The 16,513-nt window shown below is 31.3% G+C and overlaps 1 protein-coding gene across 4 annotated transcripts; it reads left to right on the forward strand.

The window, feature by feature from the left end:
- The first annotated feature begins 609 nt into the window (after window positions 1-609).
- LOC148606046 (uncharacterized) lies at window positions 610-5,714 on the forward strand. Of its 4 annotated transcripts, XR_015915483.1 has the most exons (9): window positions 768-875; window positions 1,467-1,628; window positions 2,016-2,339; window positions 2,587-2,702; window positions 3,183-3,366; window positions 3,739-3,822; window positions 4,237-4,314; window positions 4,682-4,911; window positions 4,956-5,714. XR_015915483.1 is itself a non-coding variant. In XM_088546957.1 (8 exons), the coding sequence occupies exons 2-8, from the start codon at window positions 1,529-1,531 to the stop codon at window positions 4,846-4,848; spliced, it is 1,053 nt and encodes a 350-aa protein (XP_088403083.1). In that variant the 5' UTR covers window positions 610-748; window positions 1,467-1,528; the 3' UTR covers window positions 4,849-5,714. The 4 variants fall into 4 exon arrangements, 3 of the variants coding, with proteins under 3 accessions (XP_088403083.1, XP_088403082.1, XP_088403085.1); XM_088546957.1 differs by lacking the exon at window positions 768-875 and adding an exon at window positions 610-748 and having other exon boundaries at window positions 4,682-5,714; XM_088546956.1 differs by having other exon boundaries at window positions 4,682-5,714.
- Window positions 5,715-16,513: the final 10,799 nt, after the last annotated feature.

The raw sequence follows: 16,513 nt of genomic DNA on the forward strand, positions 1-16,513 counted from the left end.
GCGTCAGACATACGTTGTATTGTTTTGTTTTGTTTTGTTTTTGTGTTTGTTTTTTGTTTTTTTGTTTTTTGTCTAAGACGATATGTAAGCCATGTCAAAATAAGTAACAATAAGAATGACAACGTTAACAAATAACAAACATCATGTGCGTCTGTACTTCAATCACACATTCACATTTATTTTGTCGATGCTGTAGAATCCTATAAAAGTCATTCATTTAATGAATCTGTGTCAAAGTGTGCGTTTAAAACAACTATTTACCGAAGTAATCATTTTTCAGTTGCAAACAACAATCTCATTAATTAAGCTAAAACATTTCTAAGGATATCGCCATCCCTAATAAGTATCCCTTTCTATTAAACAGCTTATAATAATCCCGTCTCGTTTTGTAGTTTACTTAGTATTGGTAACAATTCATAATGCTATTCATAAAAAAGGACTATGTTTCTCTGTCTCATTACATGACAAACATTTTTATTTGTAAATATCACTATAGCTACTTTGTTATGTAATTACTAAACATAAAAATCATCGTATGCGCAACACAGGAACATTATTGACGACACCATATATTGTTTTACGACTTGAGCTTGTATTTTAGCATTCCTAAACGTCATTCGAAGTTTTCACACAGGTATAAAAGTTTCCCTGGGAAAAGAAACAATAAGAAGAACACAGCCAGAATCATGTCTTCCGTTTAGCAAATAAAACAAATGACAATATAAACATCCTGGTTTATTCACAAACGGTAATATTTAAAACACTAATGAGATAACCACGAGGGAATTCAGGTGTACATGTCAGACATAGTATAACACGTTGAAATTTAAATTTCAGATCATAACATTAAAGTATTATTAAGATAAAATTATCAGGTCAGTTCAAACCGTTTTTTCCTTTTAATAATTTCAATGTTTATGAATCATCACATTTTGAACGCAGTATTACAGACTTTAATTGAATGCTTTTAATAATCGTCGACAGAGCAATAATTCGAACTGAATTTAGATTTTCTTTATAAAATAATATATGATTTGAAGCTCTGAATTATTCAAATATATACATATGTATACAATACTGCATTTAAAAAGGAAAGTATATTTTTGACACAATGTTATAATTCAAATTTGATATATGAAACATACAATTATATTGACCGCCAATTAATGATATCACTTTTCACTCGAAACAATATTACAGATAATGTAATTCATAACCAAACAAACAATTGCAACTTAAGAATTTAAACAATAATTGATAATGCAAAACACTTCAATGGTTTAATTTCGATTAGGGTGGAGGCCGATTATTATAACACATAAAACAGATAACTACATTGTTCTTTTATATACACATTTCAAGGTTGAAAATACTTATTTAAATGGTCATAAGATCATCATACATTTATAATTTGATCATCTTATTCTTTTCACGTGAATATAACTATACGCTCATATAATTTATAGGATAACACATATAATACCACTCCTACTAGCTGACCGCCACACTTTCCATTATAATAGTTGTCATGTCATACTACAGTTACAAATCACCAATGAATGAAATTACGATTATATCTATGACTATTATACTACTGATATTAGCAACTTCAACACAACCATACTGTGGTAAGTACCTATTGTCAAATAGTAACTTTTATTTCTTGTCATATTAATGTTTGGTATGGCTATATGTATTCTGACTTCACATAAAATGTGAATTTATTGAAAACGCGAAACTTATATTACATGCATATACATTTAAATACGTATCGAAAACTGAAAGTATTCAGCAACCAGGAAACCTTAACTGAAAATGGGAGATCAGAGCATTTCCTTAAAATAAAATCTTAATTTAAGTAAATTGTGCCTTGTTTGGTAGCAAGAAACATGCTAATTGGAACAATTCATCTAAAAAATGGACACCTTGTACTAATTTGAAATATCTTTGGTGTTTCAGTAAAATTGTTATAAACTGTCATATATGAAATCATAATATTTACATATAAATTACAGATAAGCGTACTATATCATGGAAACTTGACACGAGACCCGTTCTTTTGGGTCAGAATATTGTATTGAACTGTGTGGCAACGAAGTGTTTCCGTAATGACACAACACACTGGATGGGAGGGCCGGCGGCTAATGATACGTATATAATGGCAATAAATGGAAAACCAAAGTCCAGAAAGTATATAATGCTATATGGGACAGACAATGGAACATTTTCTCTAGTAATCCGAAATGTAACCCTTGCCGATTTATCGTATAACTACACGTGTACTTGTGGGATGAACTGCTTTGAAAGTAATATGAATATCAGCCGTTCAGAAATTGTTGGTAAGAAAAAAAAATAATGACCTTGCTACTGTCTTCATTACCCAAAGTAGGAAAATGCGTTATTATTACCATTTTACACATGAGAGCAATAAAGGATATCATAACAACTTAAACCTGAAGCTTCCATTTATTTACTGAGCACAAATATCATAACTAAGACACAAAAGAGCATTTTAATATTTTATTCTCAATGCTGCTGCAGCTGATAACCGATTATGAAGTAATGTTGTTTTTTTTTATTTTGCAGCATTACCTTCCAGTAATATGGTAAAGGATAATATTGATGTTCGAAATAATGTTTTACATGTCAAATTCACGCTACTTAATGTTACGTCAAAACCTTACTGTATTACTGTCTTTCAGGTAATGTTCTAGTAACATTTAGTTATTTCATTTACTGCGGGTTGAACATTGATTATAGTTTTTAAGTTTCAAATAAACGTTCCATACAAAAAAGTTTTACGCGTGTTTTATCAGCGTTTGACTTTAACTCTTTAATCCAAGGAAATAACATATCTGTCAATCTTTTCAATGACAGAACGCCGTCACACTCTTCTCTCACATATATACTTTCAAGCTATATCATCAAATTTAACTTACGAAAATAAATAAATGCTCATTAAGTAACAAAACTCGTAGTGTGATATTTATTGCATTTGTGTATCATTTTTCTCAGGAGTAAATCAAGGAGAATACGATAAGTGTACTATTCACATCACCAGTATACTATTTTGAGAAGTTTACAAATTAATCTTTATTAAATATGATAATATTGAAACTAAGAACGATACATTTTGTTTTAATAATTTCTTTTATAAGTATGTTATTCTATATTAACTACAGGATCAAAACATAGAAATAGAAAGTGCAGAGGAGAGTTCCATTGATAATGTAATAAAAGATATAAACTACATAAAACGCATTGCCATTTCAAAAGAAGGGTCCCATAGATTGAGAATAGAATGTAGATCAGCAGGGCACAATGTTGTTGTCATTGATAAAGTAATCAAATATCAAATACAAAAAGGTATCGAAACTTTACTTAAATATGAACAAGATAATACGGAGATAATGAGTTAACTAATAAACATACAAGATAAAAAGTGTAAATTAAGCTTTACTTATCTGCTTTTAGCACAAGGTAGATGTAACCAATAAGTTGACAAAGTTAGATGCCTTATCGCTAGATATGTCACCACCTTAACGTGGATATCGTACCCTGTACTAATGGACTTCGAGTGCCTTTTTTGGCGGGAAGATTTATCCAATATGGTTACGTCCAAGAAAGAAAAACGACAATTTCCAAATTTCAACACAAATTCAAAGGAACACATGACCCAATTTAAAAATACAAATCCTAATGCCACATTTGTAATAAACCGTTTATGTTCATTTTTAGGCTTTGGCAGTGTACCTCTTATCATTGGAGCATGTATAGGAATTCTGATTGGTTCAGCTGCTTTAATTTATTGTGTTAAAAGAGGTAAGTAGTAATTACAGAAATGGGCCAATTTTCAGATAAAAAAGATGTGCTAAGTGTACATACAATTTTCAGATAATTCATGAACGTGCAATAAAAAGGATAACACAAAAAAAAAACCGGATAAACAGACATAATCAAAACACAACAAAACAAAATAGAGAGGACAAAGACAAACAAACAAAACGAACAAACAAAAACTCTCCACGACATTTCTTTCTTACGTTGTTGGAATTACAAAAACAGTAATTTCCTTTACTATTATATTCTCCGCTGACAAACTCCCTTGAACGGCACTAAGGCTTATAAAGGATGACATGATTTCATTTGTTTCGGGAAAAAATGTTTTTCTAGATCATTAGAGCTTATACAATGAGATGCAATTTCACGAATCCTTGTCAAATTATCTCATTTTAGCTAAGTCAAGTACCAATAACGAAGCAAATAATAATGACATAACAATTGAAGAGGGACACTTGGTGACGGGAGAAATGAGTAAGTATAACTTTTATTGAGATACCAATTTCGTCCTTTGGCTTTGATTGCTTATTTGTAAGAGTTGGTAATTGTTTATAATAGATTTATTCATTTGCAATAATATATGAATATTTATATATGAATATATGTCTTATAATCGTATTATAACAATGTCGTTATAAAATAAAATCAAAATAGCAAAACTTGCAAAAAGATTTATTTGCTCGTCTTTATTAAGTTTTGACTTAAGAAGTATGCCATGTATTTTGCTGATATGCTTTCCGCGCATTGATCTTTTTTAATATTGTCGGATAAATGGAATGAATGGACTTATAATTACCGAACGCCTTTATGTGAAATTATTTCGATAACTTGTTTACTTTAGATATTACAAAACCGGCGTCTCTTCATGTTTATACTCAAGAGGTACAAAAGATGAAGCCACTACTGTCTTCTTATGAACATAGGTTGTACCTAGCTGATATATCTGAACTTTCAAACGACAGAAAAAAAGAGAAGCAAACATCAAAGACAACAGAAAGTATAACATAATCTGAAAGAAAATGTTACACAAAGTCAAGCTATTGTGTTGACAAAATGTGTATCATACTTGTATGCGATAACATTTATGCTATTATCAATTATGTATACGTTAAGTGTGTGATTAATACAGATGTATGTAACCATCATATTTGTATGCGTTCTATACAAATTATGAAACCGTCGGTTTCAAAATTTTATGAAATTATCCTATGCCTATGCAATACATACTGATTTATTCTACCATCATATTTGTATTCTGTCTATACAAATTGATGCAACCACCATACGTGTATACAACATCTGCACATGTACCATTTCCTTCTGTTCCATGTTACCATGAAAGACATTGTTACTTTTGTATTTAGTGTCGAGTGTGCAATGTCTAATTCTTTATACGACTCATTTTATGCCAGAATACTCCGAATAGATGAATACATAACTTCCAATATTAATACATATTTGTCATGTCATGAATGTTGTCGTAGAACTAATATCTTCATTGCGTATTCGTGAATAAATATGTCTGCCTGAGATAAAATTAATAGAGTTAAAACATAACTTACGTATAAACAGGCATAACATGTTTAATTTTGTCAAACTGCATTGTGTTTATAAATAACTATGCAATTTCTTTCGAGCAAAAATTATCGTTTACATACGACTGTTTGTGGACCTATCAATCTTTAATGTGCGATGATCCAAATGATTCTAATAAAACATGGCAGTTCTTTTTTCTGTTTTATAAAACTATTGTTGTTAACTTTGTATTGAATTCGCTGATATTTAGATTACAGTATTATGAAAATGGCATTTTTACCTGATCATTATTCTTTTGTATTTGTCTATTTTAGTTTCAAATAAAACAAGTTATTAATTGTGGGATTATTTGTGTCCCATGAGTTGGCAAAGAGTAATTAAGGAAACCAAGGTTATAGCGGTAATCAAAAGAATGTAATCCAAAGACCAGCATGGAAAACAGACATACACAACAAAGAACATAAAGTAACTAAAATTATACATACAAAGTAACAAAAGTAAATGAGCAACTCGGACTCCACTAAAAACTGGGAGCATGGACCAGGTGCACCGGTAGGATAAGCGTCCTCTGCTTTTCTAGGAACACCCGCCGAGTTGCTCATTAAAAGTCAAGTCCGGGGTAGACAAACGAGGAAAGAAAACCTATGACCCGTTGAATAAATCAGTTTTCATGGTGCTGATGGATACACCATAACGATGACAACCATAAAACTTCTGTTGTAATGACTTCAACTTGTAGCAACATAACCCTGTTCCAGAAGCCTATTTGTCAGGGTTCTAGCGCGATACAAAAAGTCTGCGTAGTCCCGGCAAGCTCTGGCATAACGTATAAGTTGTGATATGCAAACTCCATTCGCAGGAGCCGAAGGAATGTTGCCACAAATGAAAGGAAAGTTGACAATTCTGAATGAAAAGTCATCACGTTTGTCGTAAAGTTTGGTCAATAGTTTTCCTTTACCATCGATTTTTAAGTGTAGGTCAAGATATGAGGCTGACTTCACAGTGTCTGTAGTATCTTTTATCTCAATTCTTTTGGGTAGATGCGATGTGTCAATTTCCCGAAATTAGGATTGTTTAAAGATAACACGTCATCTATATAGCGGAGACTCAGATTGAAGGATCTAGGCAAACAATATGCTTTCTTTCTGATCAGATCAGCTATAAAGTCAGCCTCGTAAGAGTGAAGGAATAGGTCAGCAAGTAAAGAAGCACAATTTGTTCCCATTGGAATGCCGACCGTTTGTTGAAAAACACGTCCATCACACTGGACAAATATATTGTCGATTAAAAATTCCAGCATTTTGTAAACATGTGCCTCTGTATATTTGGAAGATGATTTGGAATTATTTCTTACAAAGTATGAGGAATCTCTAGCAAGAATGTTACTATTTGTCTTCTGCATACACGTTAGAGCATATTGAAACTAAATTTATAACCAATAAGAGTATTGAAGATGAAATTAACAGATTTGAAAAAAATCCCCTTGATCATTTTAGTACGCATTCTGCCTATACAAATGGCTAACTACTTTATTGAACTACAGTGCGTCAACAACAATATGACTTCCTTGTCTTCCTGAAGGAGAAGTGGGAAATGTCATGTCCACAGTAATGACGCTAAACAGATTGTGTAACAGGATTTTGAAAGCACTTGAGAACACATACTTTATAAGATATATTGATCATTGGTATTGACCAAGGCTATTTACATCGCCTGGAAATCACCTTTCTTTACCGGTGCTTCTGGTCATTGCTCCCAGATTTTAGTGGAGTCCGAGTTGCTCCTTTGAGTTACTTTGTATGTATGATTTTAATAAGTTTATGTTCTTTGTTGTGTATGTCTGTTTTCCGTGTCGGGTCTTTGTTCCTGGATAACTTTTTTTTTGATTACTGCTATAACTTTAGTTCCCTTGATTACTCTTTAAAATACGATATTTGACGTTTTTCCTATTTGAGTATATTTGCAAAATCAAAACTGATACTTTACTTCATATAATCTTAACTGTGTTCACGGGATTAAAATATTGTGTACATTCAAAATTCACATGTTTGTTTGCTTGTTATTCTAATATTAGAATTTGAAATCACTTAAGATCTATGGATAGTGATAACCTACATTGATGACTATGTTATTATTACGTACATAAAATTAAGTACCTAAATATCGGTCCGAACATAACTAAATCTCAGATATTCCATTGCATTGAAATCTATACAAAATAGTGTAAGAAGGTTCCAAACTTGCTTTCTACGTCTATAAATATATCTTTTCTGTAGCAAGATATAATCCCAGTTATAGCGGTTATCAAAAGAATGTAATCAAGGGACAAAGACCAGACATGGAAACCAGACATACACAACAAAGAGCATAAAGTAACTAAAATCACACATACAAAACACAGTAACAAAAGCAAAAGAGGAACTCGGACTCCACGAAAAACCGGGAGCATGGACTAAGTGCACCGGTAGGGTAAGCTAGAAATAAATGCTACAATTGTTTTGATAATTAGAAAAATGAAATGGTTTTACTTTATTGTCAACACTGATGAGACAAACCATTTATGAAAGTTGACGTAACAACATGTGTCTAGTGAGATAGTTTTATTGTTGGATAACATTGACATAATATAAACACAAGAAAAACCTGTTGACGTGATGCTACTTATATCTCATCGGGTATAAACCAACGTGCCTGAAATATTAATACGCTAGTGTTGTTGACCTATTTAGTAAAATAATTAGTTATGTAGTAATTTTCGTGATAAAAAGTCCTCCAGTATTACAATAGACGTGCATACAGTCTCATTGATTTCTTCGAAACAGTTTTCCTGAGTGATGATGAAGTTCCCCAGTAATATAAAAGAAACAATATTTTTTATGCAACAACGCAGTCACATCGCGTAAGTCTGTATATTAGTTCAGTGATATCACCGAAAATTTACACGATACCTTAAAATCTATATCCTCATGATGAACACGGCTGATAATTCTATTGTTCACTTTAAATATTATAACATTTACAATAGATTACATGTTTGTGTATGAATCCGTGGGCGAAATATTATTTTTTTTCTAATTGTACATTTAGATGTTCCGCACATACAAGGTTAGCAAGATCATAGGAAATACGCAAGTTATTTTTAGTGTTAAAATAGGTCATAATAATTTCCCATACTTTTTTGAGTAATTGTTCATATGGTAATAGTGATGTATAAGATATTTGAATATTGCATTTTTGTCATTATTTTGGTATGTTTTTTTGTTCCTGCTTCTTCCGAAATTGATGACAAAGAAATTATTAATCATGACATCTGTTCTAATGAAGTCATAGTTGACACTAATGTATACATTTAAGTACTATTCAAAAGAATTCTAAAACCTTAAAAAATCGTTTATATACAAGAATGGAAAAAAGAACGGATATGATGCAACGCAACTATGCCCAGCGCATAACCCAGGTCCGAAATAATAAACACTTTTTTTGGAATCACCAAAATATCTTCAACAAGTGTAAACATACTTTCACGTAAACTCTGAAAGACACCCATTGACAATTAACGGTAATAGAATGATAACAATTCTTCAAAATCAATTAAGTAGTAATATAATGAAAAAAGGACACATTAAATACCAACATCTTCCGACTATGGACAGACCCCTGAAAAACTGCAGTGCTGTAAAACTATTTCATGATTTCCGCAAGAATCATGGTTCCATTGATTATTCTTTGACCACCCTAAAGACCAAACGGACACAAACACAAAAAATATCACTCAAAAACATCCTTTTTTATCAATGTAATACCCCAACATACACCATATAGACAAAATGAAATATTGATTTAAGGAATGTTTTCTGTTATTAAAAACTAGCTCAGAAAATATCAAAGAATAACCAGCATTACAAATAAAAGGTCACTGCATTACATTTCTATTAGCCTCAATTTGGAGTAGTAACGTCAACTACTAAACATGTATTATACAAATATGACTTGGTTTGTACGTAGAGATGCAATTAGATGTCGAATATCTCTATTTGCATAAAAACTAGATTTAAAGAATGGACAAACACTTGAACATCATATAAATTGCTATTAAATAATCTGTTTATGGCTGTTTTGCAGTGTTTTTGAAGTGTAAGGTATTAGTTTCCTAACCTACATATGTATGTCTTATAAGCCCTGAAAAGTTTCCTTTTAGGACTATTTTTCGGCGGAGTGGAACGTGACGTTAAGAATGTTGTGCAGCTATACGATAATTTTCATTTTCACTCGACTGGCATGAAATTGAAATTATCGTATGGCAAGATCAAAGGGATTTTAAACAAAAACGATACAACTATTTATGTTCAGAACAGTTCATAAACTCATCATATCGTATATCATACATTGACAACATATTTTTCATACGATGTAATTTGCCAAACAAAATGCACCTGAGATGTTGTATAATTACCACTTCATTATCAATGTTCTAAAACTTCATCCGTTGTGAATTCGATTTACTATTAAAAGTGAATGTCAACAATGCACACAAAGAATAATCACGGAAACCACTATTCGAGTGAAAATTAAAAGAATATATTCCAAAAATAAAAACAAGGCATTTAATTTATTTACATCATTTGTCATTGAACCCTCTGTGCTCATTTAGTTCGGAGTCCTTTCTGTTAATTGCATATTGCAACCTATTTAATACTTTTCGTTTGTTTAGCTATGATTGAAATTTAAATCAATCACTTATCAAGTAAAAAGAAAGGAAGCAGAATTTCGCGGAACGCCAATAATAATAATAATGATAATAATAATGAAAAAAAAAATAGACAAAAAGCAAAGCAAATTACTGATTGTAATAAAACTATTATGAATTTTCAAATGGATGGAAACAACTGCTATAGACGAAAAATATCAAACAAGTTTTAATTGTTTCGGAGGTAATGCGTCCTGATATTACTGCACCCTAGTGGCTGCATTATCATGAATGTGTTTATTTCTGAATAGCCTACACGTATGCGTTCCTGTTAAAACAAAACAAAACAGAACCAAAATAAAAATGTTCCGTTTCCTTCCTTTTTTTGGAAATCAATTATAACAAAAAAACAAATTCCCTTTATGTTTCTACGTTATTAACAATGAACTGTGAATACATGCAAGGAACAAAATATGACCCCCGCTTCTAAATGAATACATAATAAATGAATATAGAAATGAAACCCCCTACAATAATCTCTATCGGTCGACACATAAAAGCATCCCATTTGATATAGATTACACTTATTAAGTGTTAACACATATCTACATAGTTTAAGAATACTTTAAAAATAATAACAATATTTACAACCAATTTTCTAAACTTAAAACATGTTTTCAAATGTATGATCGTGTTATTGTAACTTCAAAATAATTAATATATTATAATCGTTCAAACGAAAATTTGAAACAAAAAAGAAATGTTCGTGGTTTTTAATGGAGATAAAACCAAACTTCAGAAAATGTTTTTATTATAAGGGCCTTTATTTTGAGGATTGTGGCTTCATATACTATTGTAATTATTTGACACATTAGAATAGCAGTAGTACACGTATTGTTTTCAAAGAATATACTACGTTTTTACCAGAATCATGGGAACGTTAAATAGATATTTCTTTTTTTTTGTATTTAGTTATGTAGCATCTATGTGCAAAATGAGTGATTCATGCACAAAAAGGGTACACTGGTGTTTTACTTCCTAACTTGTTTATTTTGGTTCTTAATCATATTCTATATAGAGTGATACAAGCTTTAATCGACCCAAGCTCTGAAACAGCGTCTGACGGTAGAAAATCACACTAGACGCTGCACCCTCCCTTCTACAAAAATGCAAAGTAAGGGAAAAAGGGAATGATTTTATGTAACGTTATCCGATTTTCAAACGATGTATGCTTTAAGTTATTTTCGAGAATTTCGAAAGGCGTCGCCCTTTGCACGTGTTTTAGCTAGAATGCTACTTATTTCTTTTATTTGTCTACATGTAACAGTTAATATTGAAGTGTTTGTTGTTTTCCGTTATTGAAAGCTAAACGCTGTGAGACTCAGATTGATTTTCCGTTTATTAAATTTTGTTTTTCTTACGCAAACAAAAACCCAAACTAACTGATAAAAAATGACAAACATGCACCTAGCATTGTTGGTAATTTCATTTCATTCATGTCTGTTGCACTTCCCTCAGCCCTTTGAACATCATATTTAACTTGAACTTGCATATGAAGTAATCACTTCACATTTTTAAACCTTGCCATTACCGTCACAAATACCATTAAATCACCAACAATTGGAAAAAAAAAGATGAAAACAATATATGACTTTTCTTTCATATTGTACAAAGTTGAACCCTTTGAGGTTAGTACTTAACTTAAGCTCATGGAAGGTGACCTTTTTATTTTATTCATAGGCAATGTCGTATCTGCCTGTTGCTGGTGCAGTTCGGAATTAAATCTATACAGCTTCTTATTTAAATTTTCATTACATTATTCAGTATATAGTTTTTACTTTTGTTTAAGTTTTTAACCACTGAATAATTTCAAGAATACATTAAGTTCAAGAAGAAATGAGATAAACAAAAAGCGAAAAAGGAAATATCGGAAATACTTATGAACTTTCAAAATGTGGAATTAATTGATCTTGATTACCACATATTTTGATCGATTTTATAATTTTAATGTTCTGTAAAAAATAACTTGTACTTATATTTGAACAAAAATGAATTTCGTTATACATTGTTGACATTTAAGTATATGAACTAGTCTTGTTTAAGTCGCTACATCGTCATTGTCAGATACATTTATCGTTAAACTATATATATTATATATAATATTGAAAAGACTTGGCAAAGTTTACAAAAAGGATGATTTGGTGCAAATATAAAAAAAAATATTTTAGTGTGCATTACACATGTTACATAGAATGTTCGATCTATAGACTTTTATTTTATAGTTTACTGATATACTGAGCAAATATCATCATTGAATATAACAGAAAAACATACAGTCATTTGATCAAAAACTGTAACCTTAGTAGCTGTTAATTGAGAACGTATTGAAACGTCATCCAACATAATGATAAAGCGACCAAATTCTGCACTTTGAACTGTTTTGTGAGGGAAGGTTTATAGTGTTTGTAAAGTCAAATAAATGAAGAAGTCAAGTTACTGCATTAGTCACGTAATTTCAATTTGCTAAACACCTGTTTTGTCATGATATTATTATTGACATTTCGATAAGAAAGTTAACGATTGGTTTACTATCGGAATGCATTTAATCAGCCAGAACGAAATAAGTGTAAATTTGAATACGAGTAACAAAACAATAACTGAACGCGAACCCGATCCATAATCAACTCAAGCCCGAATTAAACCTGATAAAATAAATATTTCATCACCGGTGTAGCTGGAACCGCTGGTCCTGCCTTTGTACATGTACAGGTATTTCAAACAAACGATGATTTAAATCTAGCTATGTTTTACGGTTCGACAGACCTTCCTCTACCATTTGCGGTGTGAATAAACCGGCGGTGATTAAATAGCATGTATATGCTATATTATATAGTTGGTAAATTCAGTCGTCACATCAGCACAAAGAATAATTCACTAAATGTAATCATAAATAATTGTTTCAGAAGAAATTAAATATATTCCAAGCAAGGTCTGATAACTGAAAATGAATTTGGTAAGATACTTTTTGAGAAACATTTCCTCATACCCTGATTTGCGCAGATATTAGCAGAAATATAATAACAATATATACAGGCAAGATAACTGTAGTTATAATGATTTATAAATACGTTTTAACTTTTATAGTCACTTATATTCAAGATGGTTAGTTGGCTTGCTTGTGAGGTTGGACCTAGTCATAAACATAGGTATACTATTAATGGAAATAGAGGTATCAGAAATGATTCCTCTTGAACTACAAACTATTTCAGGCTGATTATAAAATTACCAAAATGATTTGAAATATTTTTTGTTAAATTAAGCAAGTCTTTATAATCCATGGGATGGGAAAATCTAAAATGCACCACCACTCATCAACTTTATGGTGATTTTTAGATAACATTATACTTCCCGTTACCGAATTAATTTGTCACCGACGAATATTCTCTAATTCTTTTTTTTTTTTGGGGGGGGGATAAGTAAAGCATATTCGGTCGACAAAACGATTAATGCAAGAGGATCTCCATAATAAAGGCATAAATCCAAAGTAAAAAAGTTACATTTTGGTTTATGTTGAGATATTCTTTTCATGGTAGAGGTGGTAATATTTAAGCTAATTGGACTTGAAAAAGTTCAAATATTAATTATTTAAGCTCATTAGAAAGATAGCACAATATATATTTGAATATACACAAGCTTGTTCGAAGTACGGTATTTGAAAAAAAAATATTCCCAACTACAGGTGAAATGAAAGAAAATATGAAATACCGAAAATTCCTCTTTTTTATGAAAAACTCATTATTGTCACATTTTATTGTAAAATACGCGCCTGAAATGAGAAGACATGTTGGATACATGATAACTAGAGCGATAGTACCGACTATTGTACTCCGGTAATATGCTAAACATCACCATGTTAGTTCATGTTGAGGGTTTTTTTATGGGTAGGGGTGGTATTTGACTTGAAAAAGATCAAATATTTATTAATTGGGCTCTTTTGAAAGCTAAGACACTATATTAATGTACTGTATCACACAAAAGCTTGTTTAAACTACGTAATTCTAAACAAGACAATAACGACAGATATAGAAGAAATTCGGAAATTCTGAAAATTTCCCTTTTACAATTAAACAGTAAGTGTAACCCCAAAAGGAAAATATCAGCGCCTTACGTTAGATACATCATTATCTTGATTAGGAATTTCTAGAATATGAGTTCTACGGTGTCAGTTTACTTTGAATGGAATGAGAATTATGTTTAAGACTGTGGGTTTTCTAAGAAAATCGCCAAAATTCAGCAAAATGACCAAAACGTATTAATTGTGATAATACTCAACAGAAAATACCTATTAAACCATTTATCTTACTGAAATACAAATACTCTTGAGGTTTTCACATGAAACAAATATGCCAATTTAAAGGATTTGTGGGTGAGTGGGGTAGGGACAGATTTTTTTCATTTTACCAAAAAATCTTGTGTTCTGATACATTGGGCTACATGATTATATCTTTATATATATGCTTTTCAGGTATATATATACCTGAAAATCATCATGAAGTTGATGCGTGGTGGGGAGGGGAGTATGCACGAAAGTTATCTTAGCCTACGTACTATAATACAATGGGGGAAAACAGCGTTACCTAACACAGTATTGACATACAAAACTTATGATGCCTCAAAGACGTTCACATTAGGGTTTGAAATTAAGGACTTTATCAAAGTAAACTATTTTTCTTCTTAAGAAAATCAAGGTATATATAAGACAGTTGTTTAATCATTTGGAAGTCATACGTGATATTTTCAACAATTGTGTAATACTTTTGAATTGCCAGACATTCTGCAAAAATGATGGAACTGCAGGCCTCTTCACAAAGAATCGTTAATGCACAATAAGGTAGTAAAATGTTCAATCCTTTAAATTTAATTAATTTAATATCTACTAAACAATAATGACGGGTCAATGATGAAGTCAGTGACCAACACACTTACCTATGATTTATCAGTTATAAAAAGAAAAGAATTAACGACCATTAGTAATTGTAGAAAGCTTCGTATGTTTTACTCATATAAAATTGTTTAGAAATATGATACTAAAGGGCGGATCCGAAAAATCGCACTTACAGGCGTTCATACGTTCAGCCCCGATTAAACATATATGGATTTTTAATGGATAATTAATTCACATACAACCAAGGATGACCATTATCCAATGATAAAACCTCGCATTTTGACTATACTCGGCGTCACATAAATAACATACTGTTAAAATTTGAATAAAAATATTTTCTACGACTTTATTGACACCAACCGTCGTTTAAATTGTCTTAAATGACTTGCTCATTCGTTTAGCCAAACAGCTTCTCAAAAACAAGTCGCTTATTAGCTTAAATCATGCGTAACAAATCCTTACGGGAAAATCCCATACTAATATCCGCCATGTTGGTTTTTACGGGACGATTTGTTTACAAACGAAGTGCGTAAGTTCCCGTCGAACTCCGGTGACACTCGTCTGCTTGATCAACTTCTCGGTATTATACGTTGTTCGCGTAAAATAAATCCGAGATATCCGAAATAACACCGAATTGCATTCTGGGTTCTTCGGTTTTTGGACAAACCATTTAAACGTAAACAACATCTCCTAGCAACCCGATCACTGTAAACATGGCCGACTTTTTACAATGTAAATATTGCCACCTAGAATTAAAATCTGACCGGAATTTAACGATTCAATGTTTAGGGAGAAGCCGTTTGGCTAAACGAATGAGCAAGTCATTTAAGACAATTTAAACGACGGTAGGTGTCAATAAAGTCGTAGAAAATATTTTTATTCAAATTTTAACAGTATGTTATTTATGTGACGCCGACTATAATTGGACTTTACAAAATAGATTTAATATTACCTTTTACTTTTACTTATGCTACAGATTATTGATTATGTGTAGATACAATTATTTCATCATAATAAGTTAAACAGTTATATTTTCCTTTTATCAGAATGCGCGTTATAGCAATACAATAAGACAAGAAAACCCACTGAATTGATTGGTAAGTTAGCTTATAATAGGAACAAAGAGGTCAGCGATATCCCATACTTATAGATGCTCTGAAACATGAATGACTTAAAATCTTTATGATGGAAATGATGATTTTTTGGAAGTGACGTCAGCAACAAGGAAGTGTTTTTTTTAAATTAATAAGGAACAACACGACTTGTGTTGTAGAAATTCCCGCATATTTCTGTTGATCGAGGTATTTAGCGATATAAAAACATACATAATGTCCATATTCACTAAAACGTCTTGGGCGATTAGAGACATAAAATCCTCAGATAATATCACAGATAAAAATATCTCATATGTAAATGCAATCATATTGTATTACAATACATAGAAGTCCTCTTAGATCATTGAAAAACTTGATACCAAAAAGAGAATGACGATTGTATTGTTCAAT

The sequence above is a fragment of the Perna viridis genome, chromosome 9, assembly GCF_037379345.1.
Source record: "Perna viridis isolate PV_CMFRI_1.1 ecotype Kerala chromosome 9, ASM3737934v1, whole genome shotgun sequence".
Lineage (NCBI taxonomy): Eukaryota > Metazoa > Mollusca > Bivalvia > Mytilida > Mytilidae > Perna > Perna viridis.